Source organism: Spermophilus citellus (genome assembly GCF_964194105.1).
Source record: "Spermophilus citellus genome assembly, chromosome: 6".
NCBI classification, from domain to species: Eukaryota; Metazoa; Chordata; class Mammalia; order Rodentia; family Sciuridae; genus Spermophilus; species Spermophilus citellus.
In genome coordinates this window covers 38,799,483-38,817,313 of record NC_138187.1, presented here as the reverse complement: position 1 = coordinate 38,817,313, position 17,831 = coordinate 38,799,483, and the positions used below count along the sequence as shown (strand labels likewise).

General features: G+C 53.0%; 2 protein-coding genes across 2 annotated transcripts in view; one reads left to right on the top strand and one right to left on the bottom strand.

The window, feature by feature from the left end:
- IQCE (IQ motif containing E) overlaps positions 1–2,673 on the bottom strand; it is a 45,373-nt gene extending 42,700 nt beyond the window's left edge. Inside the window, 1 exon segment of the mRNA XM_081298983.1 lies at positions 2,412–2,673. Coding sequence (XP_081155109.1) covers positions 2,412–2,585 — 174 coding nt within the window. The 5' untranslated portion in view covers positions 2,586–2,673.
- Positions 2,674–4,739: 2,066 nt separating this feature from the next.
- On the top strand, positions 4,740–16,296 carry BRAT1 (BRCA1 associated ATM activator 1). The gene is made up of 14 exons (XM_081297795.1): positions 4,740–5,037; positions 5,824–5,965; positions 7,738–7,892; positions 9,533–9,680; positions 10,132–10,504; positions 10,807–10,926; positions 11,753–11,844; positions 12,093–12,211; positions 12,282–12,468; positions 12,666–12,739; positions 13,336–13,438; positions 13,579–13,677; positions 13,808–13,983; positions 14,365–16,296. The coding sequence occupies exons 2-14, from the start codon at positions 5,839–5,841 to the stop codon at positions 15,055–15,057; spliced, it is 2,466 nt and encodes an 821-aa protein (XP_081153921.1). The 5' UTR covers positions 4,740–5,037; positions 5,824–5,838; the 3' UTR covers positions 15,058–16,296.
- Positions 16,297–17,831: the final 1,535 nt, after the last annotated feature.

The following is a 17,831-nucleotide window of genomic DNA, read 5'->3' as shown; positions in this document are numbered from 1 at the left end:
ATTAACTGAGGTAGAGGGCCTAGCTACCTAGACTGAGCCCAAACTGACAGAACCTATTCGTGGTCTTGAACTCACTGTTGGCCAGTCCTCGTGGCCAGTCCTCATTAAATACTTGGATGAAACAGGAGACCAATAAAATGTGAGTGAATTTGAAAACCTTCATTTCATTTAGATGGAAGAGGGCGAATGTCTCAGATGGTCTCTGGTCTGCAGAGGAAAGAATTGCTTACAGCAGTTTAGAACTAGGCAGTTCTATCTACCCAGGCCCTTAGCACACCTTCTGTTTCAACCCTGGAGTTCTGAGAATTCTATCTGCTGGAGCTTATGGGAGAAAAAAAAAATAGCCATTTGATAATGTGCATGGCCCTCTGAAGATGCACATGGCCAGCATGGCTCACCAGGAGGCGCCAGGACCTCAGCAGTCTCCCTGCTCTGGGTCTGGCATCCTATTGCAGGCTGGGGAACCGGGGCCTATGTCCAGAGCAGGCAACATGGAACCTGCCACAGGGGAATGCCCACCATGTCTCTGCTCATCCTGGGAAAATGCGAACCCTTCCCAAGTGCTAGCTCTGAAGCCGCCAGCCATCAGGTCCAGATGCCTCTTCACCCTACAGTATGCACTGTGGTCAGCAAGCCTACCACAGCCAGGTGGGCAAGGGACAGGCACTCAGTAGGTGTCTTAAAGGCTCATAAGCATGCCCAGAGGTGCTCTATTCCCAGGGCTGGGGAAAAGGGGGACCTGACAGCCTCTCTTCTCAAGAAGGTCTTGACTGATTTAGGAAAATAGATCCAAGCTCAGTGGAAAAACCACAACCCCAAAAGTCTGGGCTGGAGCCTGAATGTTTTCCAGACTGATTTCCTCAAGACCAAGGCACCTGGTGGTAAGCTCTTTGTGTGCTCTCTGAGCCTAGGGCAGGGCCTGACATGGAAAAGGTGCTTAATAAATGTTTATTATATATTAAAAAGATTTATAGCAGCATTGCTTCTAATAGCAAAAATTGAAACCCAGGGGGCTGGGATTGTGGCTCAGTGGTAGAGCTTGGGACACATGAGGCACTGGGTTCAATTCTCAGCACCACATTAAAAATAAATAAATGAAAAGGTAAAATATTGTTGTCTATCTTCAACTAAAATAATAATAATAATAATAATAATAATAATAATAATGATGATGAAATCCAAAGGAGTAAAAGTAAGAAAATAGATGAAAATAACAGGGTTGGTATTTTAAAAATCATGTTCTTAAAAATATTTGAATCTGAGAAATGTTAACAAACAGCAAAGGTCACAAAACTACAAATCTATCTCTATCTATCTCTGTGTGTACATGTTTGGGAAAAGATGCATCGGGAAAATATTAGAAGAAAATACACCAAATGTTAACTGGTTTTCTGTAGGTGGCCAGATTACTGAACAACTTTCCAAATTTCCTATAAAGGGCATGAATAATTTTTAAAATCCAACTTAAGCAGTTCCTAAAGTTCAAGGAGGGAGGATTGGTGATAAAGCTCAGTGGTAGAGCCTTTGCCTAGTGTGCATATGGCTCTGGGTTCCATCCTCAGCACCAAAAATAAATAAATAAATAATAAAAAAGAAAGAAAGAAAAAGAAAATTGCAGAAGCAGTAACTTGAGGGCCCTGCAGACAGTCAGGCCCCCCAGAAGGTACAGGACCTGGGGTACCTGAGGGGCCGGCAGAAAGCCCAGCAGCACCAGACCCCATCTTTGGTGAGCTCTGCAGTGGGTGGAACCTTCCCTGGGTTTGACAGTGCCCTGGATGGAACGCCAATTGCTGTACATGGCTCAAGCCCCCTTCGGAGCCCTCCTCTCCCAGACCCCACCTCGGGGCCTCTGCACCTGCTGAACTCGCGTCCTCTGACTGTGCGAGCCGAGAGCAGGGACAGGAACCACATCTGGGACGCCCTCAGTTTTGGGAAAGATGAATCTTCCCCCCCCCCAAAAAAAAAAGTCAACTGAGGCACTCTGCACCTTTCGGTAGGGTCTTGGTCGTACTTAGTAGCCTACCGCCTCATCCCGGGGACCCTCCGCCCTGGGGGTAATGCAGCTCAGCCCCTCTTAGTCTCCAGCACGCGGGGTGCATCCATTCCGCCTGGGAGAAGGGTGGCCCACCTCCTCCTCCTCCTCCAGGAAGCCCTCCGACCGGGGGGCCAGCGGCTGCCCAGAGCTTCCTCCCTCGCCCGCGGTCGCCCAAAGCACTGCTGCGGGGCACTCCTCACCGGGGACCGCGGTCGCAGACTTGCAGCACGCGGGAGGCGCAGTCCGGGAGGGCTCCCTGGAAGCCGCGGCTCGGCGGATGGGCGGGCGGGGCCGGGCAGAGGACTCGCGATGCGTGGGCCCCTGTGCGGTAACAATAGCCCGCTGCCCACCACCCCCGGAGGCCGCGCGCGCTTACCGTCTCAGAGGCCGCCTCCACCAGGCCCTGGCTCATGGCTGCAGCGCTGCCGTGCAGCCGCAGCACTCGGCACCGCGATCCAGGTCCGCGGCCCGCCAGGTCGCCCGCTGCCATGGCAACCGCGCCACGCCGCGGGCCCCGGATGTGGCCGCGCCCCGTGAGCCGGGCGACCATAAGCCAAAGCGGAGGTGGCGGGCCGACCGGAAACGCTCCCGGAGTTCCTGGCTCAGCGGGGTGGAGCGCAGGCCCGAGAGGTGCAGAGCCGCGCTCGACTTCGGCGTGCTTCCCGGCTGAAGTTCCACAGAGGCTTCGCGCCGCCCTTGCATCTTTCCCCATAGGAAGAGCAAGGGGACGATTACTCAGGAATGCGTTTTTATCAAGTTAATGTGGAAAGACAGAAATGGCTTGTCCAGGCAGTCCCCAAGATGCTTAGGATATTTGGGCTCCAACATTCAGGTTATTAGCAAGGGTGGTTTGCTGTCTCAACCCAGGCCTCCATAGAGACTTTATTTTATTTGTTTATTTATTTATTTGTTTGTTTATTTTTAAACAAATAGACATTTGATTCCAGCAAGTCCGATGACCTTGGCCTCTCTGCTTCAAGTGGAGCGTGAGAAAAGGGCTGTGGGGCTCAAATTAGTCATGTATGTGTTCAGGGTTGAGAAGAGTAACCTGCCCCATAGTGAGGATAGTGTGGCTCTGTTGTGATTTTATGATGGAGGGATGAACAGACTAGGTATGCTTCACTGGTTGCTAGTTCTCTTATTCTGGCCACCACCCCAAATTATGAGTCTGTGGTCCTTTTCCCCCCTCAGTTTCCCCATATTTGTGTTTTCATTGGGGCCTCCCCTCAAGCAGGGTAGTCCAAGCTGGTTAATGGTAGAAAGGTCAGAGTTTGGAGACTCACTGTTGTCTTCTTGTCTGCAAAATGGCAATGATTCCAGGGATTTTTTTTTTTTTTTTTTTTGTATCAAAAGAGGAAACAAAATTTAGCACAGTGCCTGGCACATAGTTAGCACTCCTGAAACAGAAGCTAACAGGTCTAACAGTCTTTGTAAAAACTTCCATTTGCACCAGGCTGGTGGCACATACCCATAATCCCAGCCAGCCTGGGTGATTTAGCAAGACCATATCTCAAAATTAAAAAAGGGTCTAGGAATGTAGCTCAGTAGTAAAGTGCCCTGGGTCCAATCCTCAGCATAGGGTGGGGAGCTTTTCATTGCTTCCAGGAATTGATCACGATACACCAGTTTTTTTTTTTATTATTTTTTAGTTGTAGTTGGACACATTACCTTTATTTTATTTATTTTTATGTGGTGCTGAGGATCGAACCCAGGGCCTCGCAGGTGCTAGGTGATCACTCTACCTCTGAGCCACAACCCCAGCACCAGGGTTTTGTTGCCCTCACTCCTGGGGCTTCCCAATGCCCTGTCCTTCTCATTTAATGATAAATACAGTGTATGTCTATGACCTTTTCTCTATGGTTCTAAACACCAAAAACTTCTGAAAATTTTTCATAATTCATTGGATGGCAACACCTGTCCTAACCTTCCAGATGACACCTTGGAAGGAAAACTGAGCCAAAATGTGAATAGTACCCATCCTCCTGGGACTACTATCAAGCACAGCACCTAGCGCCATACTATTCTACGTTTTACTTTCTCCAAAGCTACCCAATCAGGTAATATCCGTACTCTAGTAGGATCTCATTTGGAGTTGGGTGTGGGAGGAGGGTCCCTGCAAGGGTCGAGGTAGTTGTCCAAAGTGCTGTCCCCATCTAGTCAAAGTTGTTGCTGTTGTTGTTTTAATTATTTTTGTATATATTTTTAGTTGTTGATGGACCTTTATTCATTTATTTATATGTGGCGCTGCGAATCAAATCCAGTGCCTCACACATCCTAGGCAAGCGCTCTGCTACCGAGCCACAGCCACAGCCCTAGACAAAAGTTTTAAAAGTCTCACTTTTATCTTAACATCTATAGGAATTCTGCTTTCCATTGACTAATATAAAACTAGTTTCGCTTTAAAAGCTTGCTGCAAAGCTGACGCCAAGGGAACATAAACTTTGTTTACCTCCCCCCCCACCCCGGCTTGAGAGCTTCTGGTACACATAGGAAAACCCAGTTCTGAGACCTGAAGGCCAAATGACCAATGACTTTGGCTCCTGAACCAAAGCGCCACTTCCTGGCACGTGCTCCGCTCCTCCTGCGGGGCGCAAAGGCGCGGGCTGGACGAGCCGGGACCCGCCCCCAGAGCCTGAGCCTGCCCCCTTCTCCGGAGCCCCCCTCGGGCTCGCTGCGTCCACCCAGGCTGAGGCATATACCACTGAGCGCCCTGGTGGGGGGGGACAGATCCGAGCAGCAGGTTCGGCGCGAGCCTCGCCCCCGTTACGCTCAGCTTGAACTGGCTCCGCCAAATCTCAGTCCTCTGGGCATCAGGAGCGGCCTCCAGGGAAGCTGTCACGGGTCCCCACGCCTACGGCCCCACCCTCCCTTTCCTCCGGCTCGGCAAGTGGCACAGTCTGAAGGCCGGGCCCCGGCGGCGTGGGGCGGGGCCTGCGTCGACGTGGGGCGGGGCCCGGGCGGCGTGGAGGAGGGGCTTGCGTCGGTGCTCGGAGTTCTAGCGGGTGAGGTGCGCACGGGGCCTGGGTCGCGGCAGCTGGCGGGCGGGGTCGGAGCAAGCCGAGGGCGGCTCCGGGCGCTTCTTGCGCGGGCCTGGACTCGGTCCCCGCGCGCCCGTGGCCTCCAAGCTTGGCCCTTTGCGGCTCACGCCCTCAGCGGAGCCACAGCAGGCACGCAGAAGCGGGCCTCCAGCCCAAAACCGAGTCGGTCGCGGGAGGGCGCTTCTTATCCGGACTCAGCCTGGCAGGGGACTGACTGACGAACACCCCAGTCCAGGCCCACAGACACCCGGGTCACCTCCCGGGCGGGACACGCAAATTCACACTTTGGTCTTAGGGGACAAACACACTGTCCCTACTGCACACCGCTGTTGGATTGTCACTTATTACCGCTGACACTGAGGGGACAGACCCTGGGATGCCAGGATAGAGGGTCCCGTATACACGTGGTTGATTATAGAACTCCCAGCCGCCTTTGACTCTGGCCCACTTGCAGTTAGATCAGCATGCATTTGTGTCCCCTGTCCCACCGCAGCCAGTAAAAGTCAGTGAGCACCAAAGACCTTGTGGTTTAGGTCAGTCTTATTTCCTGGCACCGCTTCCCCAGGACTCAGGGCTCTGCAGTCCTTTGAACGCCTGGGCCTCCCCAGACTGAGCTTGATATTTATCTGTACAGCTTAGAGCTTAGAGTTGAAAGTTCTGGGGCCTCTTCCAACTCCTAGCAGGCTTCATAGGCGGCCCATGACTAGGAATCTGGAGCCAGGCATGAGGTTCCTTATGTTTCCTTTGCAGGGACCCTTGAGGATCATGGACCCTGAATGCTCCCATCTCCTCCCAGCTCTCTGTGCTGTTCTGGCAGATCCTAGGCAGCCAGTGGCAGATGACACTTGTTTGGAGAAGCTGCTGGACTGGTTTAAAACAGTGACAGAGGCAGGTAAGATAATGGTGCTGCTGTTGGCTGTTGGCCAAAGGCCAGAGGATGGTGCAGAGCATGGGATAAGGTGCCTGGGGTTCTCCTGGCTATCTGGAATCTTTCTTTCACTAACTAGAGACTCTGGGAAGCTGACTGGGGACAACCCAGGCTGAGGTCCAAGGCACCAACCTGAGAATCTGAGTTTGAAATTCTTAGCATATCCCTGTTCAGATCACACTAGTTGTTTGCAGAGAGCATGGGCAAACTATTTTGTTGTTTTCATTGCATTTTGACTTTTAAAAAAATTTTAAATATTTATTTATTTTTGGTACCAGGGATTGAACCTAGGAGGTTTTACCACTGAGCTACATCCCCAGCATCTCTCCCTCCACCCCCTTTTTTTTTTGAGACAGTCTCATTAAGTTGCTGAGGGTCTTACTAAACTGCTGATGTTGACCTTGAATTTACAACACTCCTGCCTCAGTCTACCGAGTTGCTGGAATTGCAGGCATGTACCACCATGTCCAACTTATGTTTGTTTTAAGAAGTCAGATTTTTTTCTTTCTGATTTTGAAAGTATAAGACTTGAAAAGTACAAAGAAATAAAGAGAAAAATTAAACCACTGTTGATATTGTATTTGCTAGTTTTAAAGTGTTTAATTTAGTTGGGGGTGGTGATGCATACCTGTAATCCCAGTGACTCTGGAGGTAGGAGGAGCACAAGTTTGAAGCCAGCCTGAGCAACTTAGGGACAACCTGACTCAAATATAAAAAAGATTGAAACATATAGCTCAGTGGTAGAGCACCCCTGTCCCAGTACTATCAACCCCCACCCCCAAGACACCAAATTATCTGATGGGAAATCTGTTCAGACAGTTAAAGGAGCTCACTTTGGCTTTGGATCCGCTTTCCTCCATGTTATTATCTAGCACTTTAGCTTCTTATTTCAGAACCCTTCAATAATGATTTATTTTTAGTTTTTTAAAAATAAATCATACAGCTTAATTTTTAATAAACTTTATTTTGGGAAGTATTTTTAGTTTTGCGCTCGCTCAGTGCTTCTTGGGGCTCACCCACGTGCCTATGTGTTGTTTCTGGCTCCCTCCTCTTCTCTCTGCTCTCTTTCCTCTGACAAACTGAAGGCAGCTCTTTGGTAGTCCTTCCCGCACTCCCCACCCCTGGATACTCCCAGCCCTTGATATAAAACGTCTTCCCCACCCCACCGGTACTTTTGGATCCTGTAGTTATGACTCTGAATCTGGGGACAAGGGTCTATTCCATTGTACTTGTTTGCATGGAACATTGTCCATTTTGGACAAAAGTAATCTTTTGGGAGGTAAAAATTTGTCTTGCTTCAATTTATCTTTTTTTTTCCTCCTCCCTGTGGTACTGGGGATTGAACCCAGGAGTGCTCTACCCCTGAACAAAGTTCTCAGCCCTTTTTATTTTGAGACAGGATCTCGCTAAGTTCCTGCAAATGACCTCAAACATGTGATCCTCCTGCCTCAGCCTCCTGAGCAGCTGGGATTACAGGTGTGAGATACCATGCCCTGCTCACATATCTTCCTCATATTCATGGAAATAGAACATGTTTTCAGGGTTCTTGCCACATGTGCTTGTTTGAGGTGTTGGCTCCCTGCTTTCCCCATTAACAAAGTTAGAAGACATCTATTGCAAATATTCCTCTCCAATTGGACTGCTCAGTTCAGCATCCTGAGGAAAAGAGTTTGGAGTCATATCTGGGGTGGTAACCTGTGTCCCTGATGACCACAAGGTTATGCCTGTCCCCACAGAGTCCAGCCTCCTGCTGCTGCAGGAGAACCCCTGCCTGGTAGAGCTCCTGTCCCATGTTCTGAGACCACAGGACGTGAGCCCCAGAGTCCTCTCCTTTGCCCTGCGCCTTGCTGGGACATTTGCGGCCCAGGAAGATTGCTTCCAGTACCTTCAGGTGAGCTTGGGCCTGCCTGCATGTCTGTTGGAGATCCCAGAGGCCGTCTCAATCCCTACTTTTCAGAGGCTGGCCCTTCTCTGGTAACTTTACCCCTGGTGTCATTCCCCTTGAAAAAATTCACCAGGAATATTGGGGCTCAGGAGGGGATGTTTTGGAATCAGGCAGAACTGGGATTGGCTCTCAGCTCTGAACTGCTGCATGCCTTGCCAAGTTCCTGAGCCCCCAGCTCCTTCCCACCTCAGGAGAGACTTAGGCCTGTCTCAGAGGGTGCTGTGGAGATTCCATGAGATAACAGAGGCTCCACCTGCAGACCCTGGCTGGTGAATGAGTGGGTAGTGAGAGCGTCTGCATGCGAGAGGTGCGAGGGTGGCCTGCTCGGTGGCAGATGCCTGACACCAGCCTCCTGGCACTTCAGACTCCCATGAGGGCATATAAAGACAAAGCCATGTTCTCCTGTCCCCTGTGCCAAGAGTCCTGGGGACGTTGTACCTTTTGGGAGTCACTCGGAGAAAGAAGCATATAACCTCATAAGATTAGGTTGCCTTTCATGAAAGGCTGCTGACTACCCTCCAGTCTCCGGGAGCTGGTTCCCTGTGTGCAGGGTCAAGGCACACAACCTGTTTGTTGCAGGCCTGCAGTTGTGCACCTTGGGCCTGAGTGGGGCCTAATATGGCCATGGCTGCACATGAGGGACACTATGCTGGAGTTGAATTTAGAGAAGGATCCAGAGACACCATTGGCAGGGCTTCCACCTGCTGCACAGTCAGAAACATGTCCTGAGGCCCCTCCGTCCCTCCCCTGGCACCTACGATGAGTGAAGGATTTCCCGCCCCAGCAGGGCAGGCAGCAGTTGGTTGGGAAGCCCCAGGCTTGGGTGGGCATGGCTGACAGCCATTCTGTAGTGGGACCAGGGGCTCAGGGAATGGCCAGGCTGTCACCAAGGATGTCCCCTTGGTGAGTCAGCATCAGGTCTTCCCTGCTGGCTGCTGAGACCCAGGGTGGCAGGACTCTTGTTGCGTGGACAGGAGATGTAGATGAGTGTGCTGGGGTACACAGGAAAGTACACGGCAGGTGGCAGTTCAGCAGGGACCTAGTCAACTTTGTGGAAGCAAGACTGGGATCCTGGGCTGGCAGGGTTTGAATGGGTGCAGGAGTGGCCCAAACTAGGATCAGCCTGATTTACCAGGTGCTGGGGCATTCCCAAGGTCTAAAAATGACAGGGTACAGGACCCAGAGGAGGTGAGGGGAGATTCCAGAGGTTGGCAGGATACAGGAAGCGTCAGGGGTTCCAGAGTCTGGAAGGTCATGGTGAGGGGCAGACCTTTAAAGATGATCTCCTGGTGCTGTCTTGGGGGTGTGATGTCTCAAGAGGAGTAATAGGAGAGAGAGACCTTAGTTGAAATCCTTTTCTCCCTTCCCCTGAAGCCCTCACTCCACAGAGGTGGAGCTGGCTGTGCTGGGGCCCCTTGCTGGTCCCAGGAGCTGTCCACCTGTCCTAGAAGCACAGCTTGTTGGCAGCTGGTGTAAAGTGCCTCCTGACACTGCCTCATCCGGTCCTGCAAAACAGAAAGCCCATCTCCTGCCTGCCCCGAATTCCTAGAAACCTGCCGGGTGCCCACTCCTTTTTTGCCTCCCAGCAGGGGGAGTTGCTGCTGGGGCTCTTTGGGGAGACGGGAACCCTGGGCTGGGCAGCCTGGAATGTCCCCAGCGTGCGCAGTGGCTGGATCCAGGGCCTGAGCGCCCTGGCACGGCACCCCAGCGCCCTGCACTTCCTGGCTGACAGTGGTAAGTGTGGCCTGCCCTACCTGTCCCACCTGCAGGGCCTTGGCATTCCCCAGTGGGGGGCCCCAGGGAGCCCCTGCACCTCACTGAGCCTGGCCTTTTTACTTTGGGAGTGGTGGTGGCCCAGGGTTGCTGCCTTGAGCACTCGTGGTAGCCACAGAGGTGTTCATGCCCTTGGCTCCTAGGCCAGCCCCCAGGAGCCAGTCTTTGAAACTAATTCGAAATAATGAGGAGCCTCTGTGGGTTTGAACCTGGGTAGGTGGCACTCTCACCCCTAGGACTGCAGTCCCAGTCCTGTCTTGCTTTTGAGTGGGGCAGTGGTTTGGCTGGAAGGGGCCTCCTGGTGCTTGTATGACTCAGGCTCTTTTTCCTGGGGCTCTGAAATTCGTGATAAAAGTTGTTCTCTGCCCTCCACATTTGGATTGACCCCCGTTTCCTCCCCTCAACTCCCCAGGTGCAGTTGACACCATCTTCTCCCTGCAGGGAGATCCAAGCCTATTTGTGGCTTCGGCCGCCAGTCAGCTCCTGGTGCACATCCTGGCTTTGTCCATGCGAGGCGAAGCTGTGGAGCGCTGCAGCCCACAGGGCAGTGCCTGGCCTGCATGTGCCCAGAAGATCGTGAGCCATGTGGAAGAGTCCTTGCGCTCCACAGATACCCCACAGGTCACTCAAGCCCTGAACGTCCTGACCACTACCTTTGGACGCTGCCACAGTCCCTGGACAGAGGTTCTCTGGGATCAGCTGAGTCCCCTCGTGGCCTGCCTGCTTGAAAGAGACCCCGTTCCAGCTGGACACTCACTTGTTGACCTCCTCCTCAGTGTGGCCCGGTCAGGTCCCTGGGACATGGCTGGTGGGGGATCTGGTGTGGGAGGTGGGTGCCCTAGGAAGTCTTGGAATAGCTGCTATACCTGAGAGTCGTCATTGGCAGCCAGAGATGGAGTTGCCCCCCCGCCCCTGCACCCAGAATGCTGTCTTGAAGGGAGCACTCCTGAGGAGGGTCTTGACACCTTCACCCCTGAGAGCTACAGGGTCTGGGCACCTCCAGCCAGGGTCTATGGCAGTCCTGAATGGGTGTCATGGGGCTCGAGAGGATGGAGGAGTGATTTTCTCTCTCTGGGGTCCTCTGCAGTTCTCCTGTGTTCAGTTCTACAGACTGTGGCCTGTGGGAGACGGTGGCTCAGACTCTGAGCCGTCTGAGCCCCACTCAAGCTGGACCTCTGGCCTTAGGGACACTGAAACTCCAGCACTGGTACGATCAGCATTGCTTTGTGCCAAGCAAGGGCACTGGGAGCTGGGCAGAGAGGACAAGAGGGTGGTGCTCGTGGTCAGGGAACCTTGGGAGCCAGGGAGAACAGCAGGCCTGGCAGGGCATCACGGGGGCAGGGGCAGGCATTGGTGCAGCTGATGGCAGCTGTGCTTTCTTTAGCAACAGAAGAATGATTTCAAACAAGAGCTTTAGAAGATCCTCAGATGAAGCTGATTCTGAGAGCTGCTGTATTTGGGGCAATGAGCTCAAAGAGCCCCGTGGGGGTACACCACAGAGTGGGCCAGGTATTAGAGAGGAAAAGGGTGTGGAAAACTTTCTAATATCCCCAGCGGGCTTACATGGGGGATGCTGATGGGCATAGCACCCTCCCAGAAGGGCTAGGAGTGTGAGGGCCTGCGGTCTGATGTCTGGATGGTCAGGAAAGAAAATGGACAAGAGCGTAGATGCAGGCACTTTGCGCTCTAGAAGCTGCGAGCGTAGCTTCCTCTCTAGGTTGGGCAGGCCCTAAGAAAGGTCATCTCCAGTCACTGCATGCAAGGTGGAGCGCACCTGGGCACTGCCATCCAGAGGCAGGGCCTCCCTGTTACCCTGACCAGACACAGCCCGTCTGAAACCCAGTGGTTGCTCCTGAGGATGCCAGGGCCAAACCTTGTGCGTCTTGGTCAGGATTGACCCTGACCTCCATCTGTGGAGTCCCCTGGTTAGTGACCTGAAGAAAGGCTGGTTCTCAGGCTGTGCCAAGCCTCCACTGTGTGCTGATTTGCTCTGGAGACAGGGCAGCAGCCTTTACTGGGTCCTCTGTCTCTAGTCCACAGGCACTGAGGACTCAGGCCTTTGGAGTCCTCCTCCAGCCCCTGGCCTGTGTCCTGAAAGCCACCATTCAGACCCCTGGGTCTCCAGGTATGCTTTGTGGTGTGGAGAGGGGGGAACCTGTGCCTTGGGCAGGTCCAGGGTTAAGGGAAAGATGATGATCAGCAGGTACCCAGCTCCCGCAAGCCCAGCTTTGCTCACATGCTGGCCTCCTACCATGTGAAGGTGACCAGGGAGTGGGCCCACATCCCTGGACGAGCTGCAGCTCTGAACCTGGGCCCAGGCCTCTGCTTTGGGCAGTGATCACTTCAGGGAGCTGTTCCTGGTTTGGCCTGCAGGCTTGCTGGATGGGACTGTGGGCGGCTCCCTGACCGTGGATGCACTCCTGTCCTCCAAGTCGGCCTGTGCGGGGCTCCTGTGCCAGACTCTGGCTCACCTGGAGGAGCTGCAGCCACTGGTATGTGTGACCCTGGGCTTATAGGCAGCAAGACTCGTGGCCTCTGCTGACCCTGTCTTTTTCCCTGCAGCCCCAGCGCCCCTCACCCTGGCCCCAGGCACCCCTTCTAGAAGCTGTAGTGACCATACTGCGACTTTGCAATGGTTCAGCTGCCCCCAGCTCCAGTGTGGGGGGCCGCCTCTGTGGGACCCTGGCTGGCTGCCTCCGGGTCCAGCGAGCAGCCCTTGACTTCCTGGGGACACTGTCTCAGGGAACAAGTGAGTGACATTGTGTCCTCTGCACGCGTTTCCTCTCTGCTCAGTCTTGCGGGAGCTGCCAGGGCCCTGCGCAGCCCCTGCTCAGCTGTCCCCTGCTCTGCCAAGGCTTGGGTTTGCCTGCTCCCTGCTGGAGTGGGTGGGAGATGTGGCTCCTGGGGTGGGAGTGGGGGTGACTCACCCATTCGTATCTGTCTTAGGCCCCCAGGAGTTGGTGCCACAGGTGTTTGCCGTCCTCCTGGAGTACCTCGAGAGCCCTGACTCCAGCCCCACGGTACAGGGACCGGTTCTGGGAGGCAGGCAGAGCTAGTGCACCCTCCCCATGCAGGCCTCTTGGAATGGGGCCTTCGCATGGGCCTGCAGAGCTGCTGCTCTGGGCAGGGCTGCGTGGGGTTTGGGCCCAGGACCTGGTGTTGGTGAAGCTTATATGTGAGGGGGCCCTTAGGGCATGGTGAGCCAGGGGGATGGACAAGTCTTCCTGTAGGGAATTCTTTCTGAGAAAAGGGAATTGAGCCAAGATGGCCCTTATGCTTAGGGTCCAAATTCTTAGAAGTGTACCCATTTTGTTGAAGCACAGATTTAGAGTCATGTGCCATTGGGCACAGTGGGCAGATTTGGAGGCCGGGTTGGGGGTTCTTGGGGCTTTAAGGGAAAGGGACCCTGGATAGTTTGTCCTGGCTTGATAGAGAAACCCCATTACCCCAGACAGGACTCCAGGTGAGGGCTGCCCTCCTGTCCCTCTCGGTCTGGGAAGCTTGTCCTGGCTTCCACACTGGGCTTCTGCCTCCCGGCAGGGGCAGCTTGGTGCAGGCTGGTGGGCGGTGGCTCGCCCCTGCTGCCCTGCAGCCTGCCCTGCCCTGCCTGCTCTAGGTTCTGAAGAAGGCCTTCCAGGCCACGCTCGGGTGGCTCCTGAGCTCACCCAAGACCCCCGGCTGCTCTGATTTTGGCCCCCACATCCCGCTGTTCCTCGGAGGTAACCCCAGCCCCTGCAGGGGTACCCTGAGCCAAGAGTTGCAGGGTGGAGGCATCTGGGGGTTGGGCAGGAAGGTCCATCTGGCTCAAGGGCAGGGTGAATGGCACTGGAGTCCACTCTGACCACCCTTCCTGCCCCAGAGCTGTTCCCCGTGCTACAGAAGCGCCTGTGCAGCCCCTGCTGGGAGGTGAGGGACTCGGCCCTGGAGTTCTTCACGAATCTGAGCAGACACTGGGGAGGTGAGTATCCGGTGGAAAGAAGGCCCCTGTGTCCACTGGCTCTGGTACTCTGACCACATAGGCTGCCTTTGGGAGATGAGAGGCAAGAATCAGCCCATGGTCACCGCTGCTGTGGGTGTTTGTCCCCCAGGGCAGGCCGACTTCAGAAAAGCACTCCTCTCTTCAGAGGCACCCACGCTCACCCAGCAGCTTCTCCGAGACCCTGAGAGTTACGTCCGAGCAAGCGCAGTGACCGCCATGGCCCAGCTCTCTAGCCAGGGCCTACAGGCCACCCTCGCCAGCCCTGAGCACCCAGAGACCGAGCAGGTAGGAGGCAGTGGGTTCCTCTGCTGTGTGCCCATGCTGCGCAGCCATTGGTAGTTGTGTGCGTGTCCAGCGGTGTGTAGCCAGCTGGCCAGGTCTGTAGCAGCTGCTTCTGGGGACAGTGCTGGCAGGAATAGTCATGAGGAGCCGGGAACAGCTGGGCATGGCACCCACATTCTTCCCAGCACCTCTGCCTCTTAGACCCCCTCTCCCAGATGAGCAAATGACAGATGAGCTGAAGGGCAGTGTGTGCCAGGGCCTGTCACATGAGGGAGCCAGAGCAGCATGTGGCCTGAGCCTGTGTTCCCAGACTGGAGCCCTGGCTTCCTGCTGTGTCCCCAGCACTGCCCTCCTCAGGCCGTGTCTCCTGCCCTCTGCCTGCAGGGCCTGCTCAAGGAGTTCCTGCACATTCTGTCTGCAGACTCTGAGGGCTTCCCACGGAGGGCGGTCGTGCAGGTCTTCACCCAGTGGCTGAGGGACGGCCATGCTGAGGTCGCTCGGGACACGGAGCAGTTTGTGGCTACTGTGCTCCAGGTGGTGAGCCAGGACCTGGACTGGGAGGTGCGGGTACAGGGCCTGGAGCTGGCGCAGGTGTTCCTGGCCCAGATGCTGGGACAGCCTGCCCATTGTCCCTATGCAGTGGGCCTGCCTGAGGGCCCCTCGCCTGGCCTGCGCCCTGAGGTGCTGCGGAACCTCTGCCAGCCTTGGCTCCTTGAGTTTGCCTTTCGTGCCTTGTTTGACTGTGACAGACCCGTGGCCCAGAAGGCCTGTGACCTCCTCCTCTTCCTGAGAGACAAGACTGCTCCCTGTGCTGGCATGCAGGAAACTGGGGACAACCCCTGCCTGGACTCTGTGGAGGCTATTCTGCAGAGATGGCAGGCGGGCGAGCAGGGCCAGTCCCTGGGGGACCCAGAGCCTGAGGCCATGCTGGCTGTCCTGAGGTCCATAGATCTGGAGGGCCTTCAGGGCAGGCTGGCCGAGAGCAGTGACCATGTGGAGAAGAGCCCACAGTCCCTCCTGCAGGACATGCTGGCCACGGTGGGAGTGCTGGAGGAGAACGAGGCTGACTGCTACTGAGGCCGTGCCAGCTCTTCCACAGGCCCTGCTTCCCGGCCCTGCAGCCAGGCTGCTGGGAGGGACTCTCCAGGAAACTGACCAAAATCCCCACATTCTGATGTGTTATTTTAAAAGTGGCTTATTTTCTACTCAAGTAGAACTGAAGTCTTTAATCCACTTCAGGGTGATTTTGTACTTGGTCTAAGACAGGGTTGGGTTTCCTTCCTTACCTGGCTGACAGTTTCCCACCTGTGTTCGAAGGGAGCTCCCTCCCCAGCAGGCTGCACTCTTGGCCGCCCTTGTGGGTGAGGGCTTGTTTCTGGGCCCTCTGCTGTCCCTGGTCTGTATGTCTGTTGTGGCCACTCCAGCTCCACAATAGCCCCTGAAGTCGGGCAGCATGATTTCCATCAACTTTCATTTTTCTTTCTCAAAGTCGCTTTGCCATTTGGGGTCTTTTGTGACTTCACATGAATGTTACTGTTGCTCTTTCTATTTCTGTGAAAAGTGCCACTGGGCTTTTGGTTGCAACTGCCCTGGGTCCGTAGGCCACTTTGGGGAGTGTAGCCATTTTAACACCACTAGTGATTCCCCCTTGAGCCCAGGACCTTTCCCCCTGTGTTTGTGTCTTTAGCTCCTTCCTCTGTCTTCCTGTCTTCAGTGTTCAAAGTTTTCACTCTGTAGTTACATTTATTCCTAAGTAATGTTGCTGTTGTTGTTGTTGTTTTTGGTGCTATACAAATGGGACCATTTTCTTCTTCAGGTGGTTCACCTTTAGCTGATGTTTGTATGTCATCTTTTGTATCTTGGAACTTCACTGAATTTGTTTACCTAACCATGTTTTGATGGAGTCTTCAGGGCTCTCTGCATACGAGATCATGTCATCGGCAAACAGATGATGATTTTCTTTCTCCCCCTCTGATTTGATACCTGTTGTTTCTTTTTCTTGCCTAATCTCTCGGCCACGGACTTCCAGCCTTGCTGGGGAAATGGCGAGTGGGCTCCCTCATCTTGTTCCTGATCTTAGAGGAAAAGTGTCAGGCTTTCCGCTATTGAGTCTCATGTTGACTGTGCTTGTCACTCATGGTCTTTATGAAGTTGAGGTACATACCTTCTGTGCCTAGTTTGTTGAGTGTTTTCATCATGAACTGCGTTGAGTGCTTTTCTGCCTCTATCAAAATGGCCATGTGATTTTATTCCTCTGTTAATGTGAACCATCCTTGTACCCCAGAAATAAATTCCATCTGATCATGGTGAACGAGACTTTCAATGTGTTACTAAATTCTGTCTGCTGCTACTTGTTTGAGAATTGTTTTTTTTTTTTTTTTTTTTTTATTTTTGAGAATTTTGTTCATCAGGAATGTTGGCTTGTAATTTTCTTTCTTGGGGCATCCTTAGCTGACTTTGTTATGAGGGTAAAGCAGGCCTTGTAAAATGAGTTGGGAACCATGACACTTTCAGGAGAAAACATAGGAATATAGTTCCTTGACTCTGGTCTTGGCAAAGATTTTCTTAAGATATAACACCAAAACTAAAAATGAACAAAACCCAAGACAGGTGCTGTGGCACATCCCATAATCCCAGTGACTTGGGAGGCTGAGGCAAGAGGATCACAAGTCAGAGGCCAGCCTCAGCAGTGAGGCTTTAAGCAAATTAGCAAGATCTTATCTCAAAATAAAAAGGTTCTGGGGATATAGGTTGTGGTAAAGTGCCCTGAGCTCAATCTCCAGTATGAAAAAATTAAAATTAAAAAAAAAAATAACCAAAATCTACCAGTGGGACTACATCAGGATGAACAGCTTCTGCGCAACTAAGGAGATAACAAAGACGCAGCCTGTGAAATGGGAGACAGTATTTGCAAACCATACATCTGATGAGAGATTAATATCTAAATATAAGGAACTCACACAACTCATTAGCAAAAAATCAAATGACCTGATTAAAAATGGGCAAAGACATTTTCCCTAAATAGACATTTTTTCCCCCCAAAGAATAGAAATGAAAAGATCTTCAACATCACTAATCATCAAAAACACTAGGGCTGGGGATGTGGCTCAGTGGTCGAGTGTGTGTTTAACATGCTCCAAGGCCTGGGTTTGATCCCCAGCACCACAAAAACAAAAAAAAAACAAAACCAAAATGAGATTTCACCTCACATCTGTGAACAATTGTTATTAAAAAGTAAATAACAAGTGCTGCTAAGTATCTGGGAAAAAGGGATTTTGCACACTATTTGTGGGTGTCCTTGCACACTATTTGTGGGGGTTCCTTGGTGTACCCCCTGTGTAGCAGTGTGGAGGTTGAGGATGATCACATGACCCAGCAGTTCACTCTCAGGTGTATATCCAAAGGAAAGGAAATGAGCCTTTTGAAGAGGCGTCTGCACCCCGATGTTTACTGAAACTACATATATACAACAGAAGACTGTAAAAGAAAAAAAAAGGAAATCTTGCCATTGCCATTGTGACAACATGGATGAACCTGGAAGACATTACGCAGAGTGAAGTAAACCAGAAACAGTGTAAGGGTCCGGCGAAATGTCGGAGAAGGAGAGACCACACGAGACTAGCTCCATGCAATGGCAAGGGGGATTTATTAGGGATCTGTTCCAGCGCGCTGGGGCTCCGTGCTCACTCAAGAAGGGAGAGCAGCCCAGAGCCCAGAGCAGAGGTCAAGCAGAGCTTAAGTACACTTTTTGGAGAGGATGGGGGGCTTTGCATACATCAGAACAAATCATCATGAGGCGCGGGAAAATTGAACAACAACTCGGATACATGATTAGTCCATTCATTGGCGGG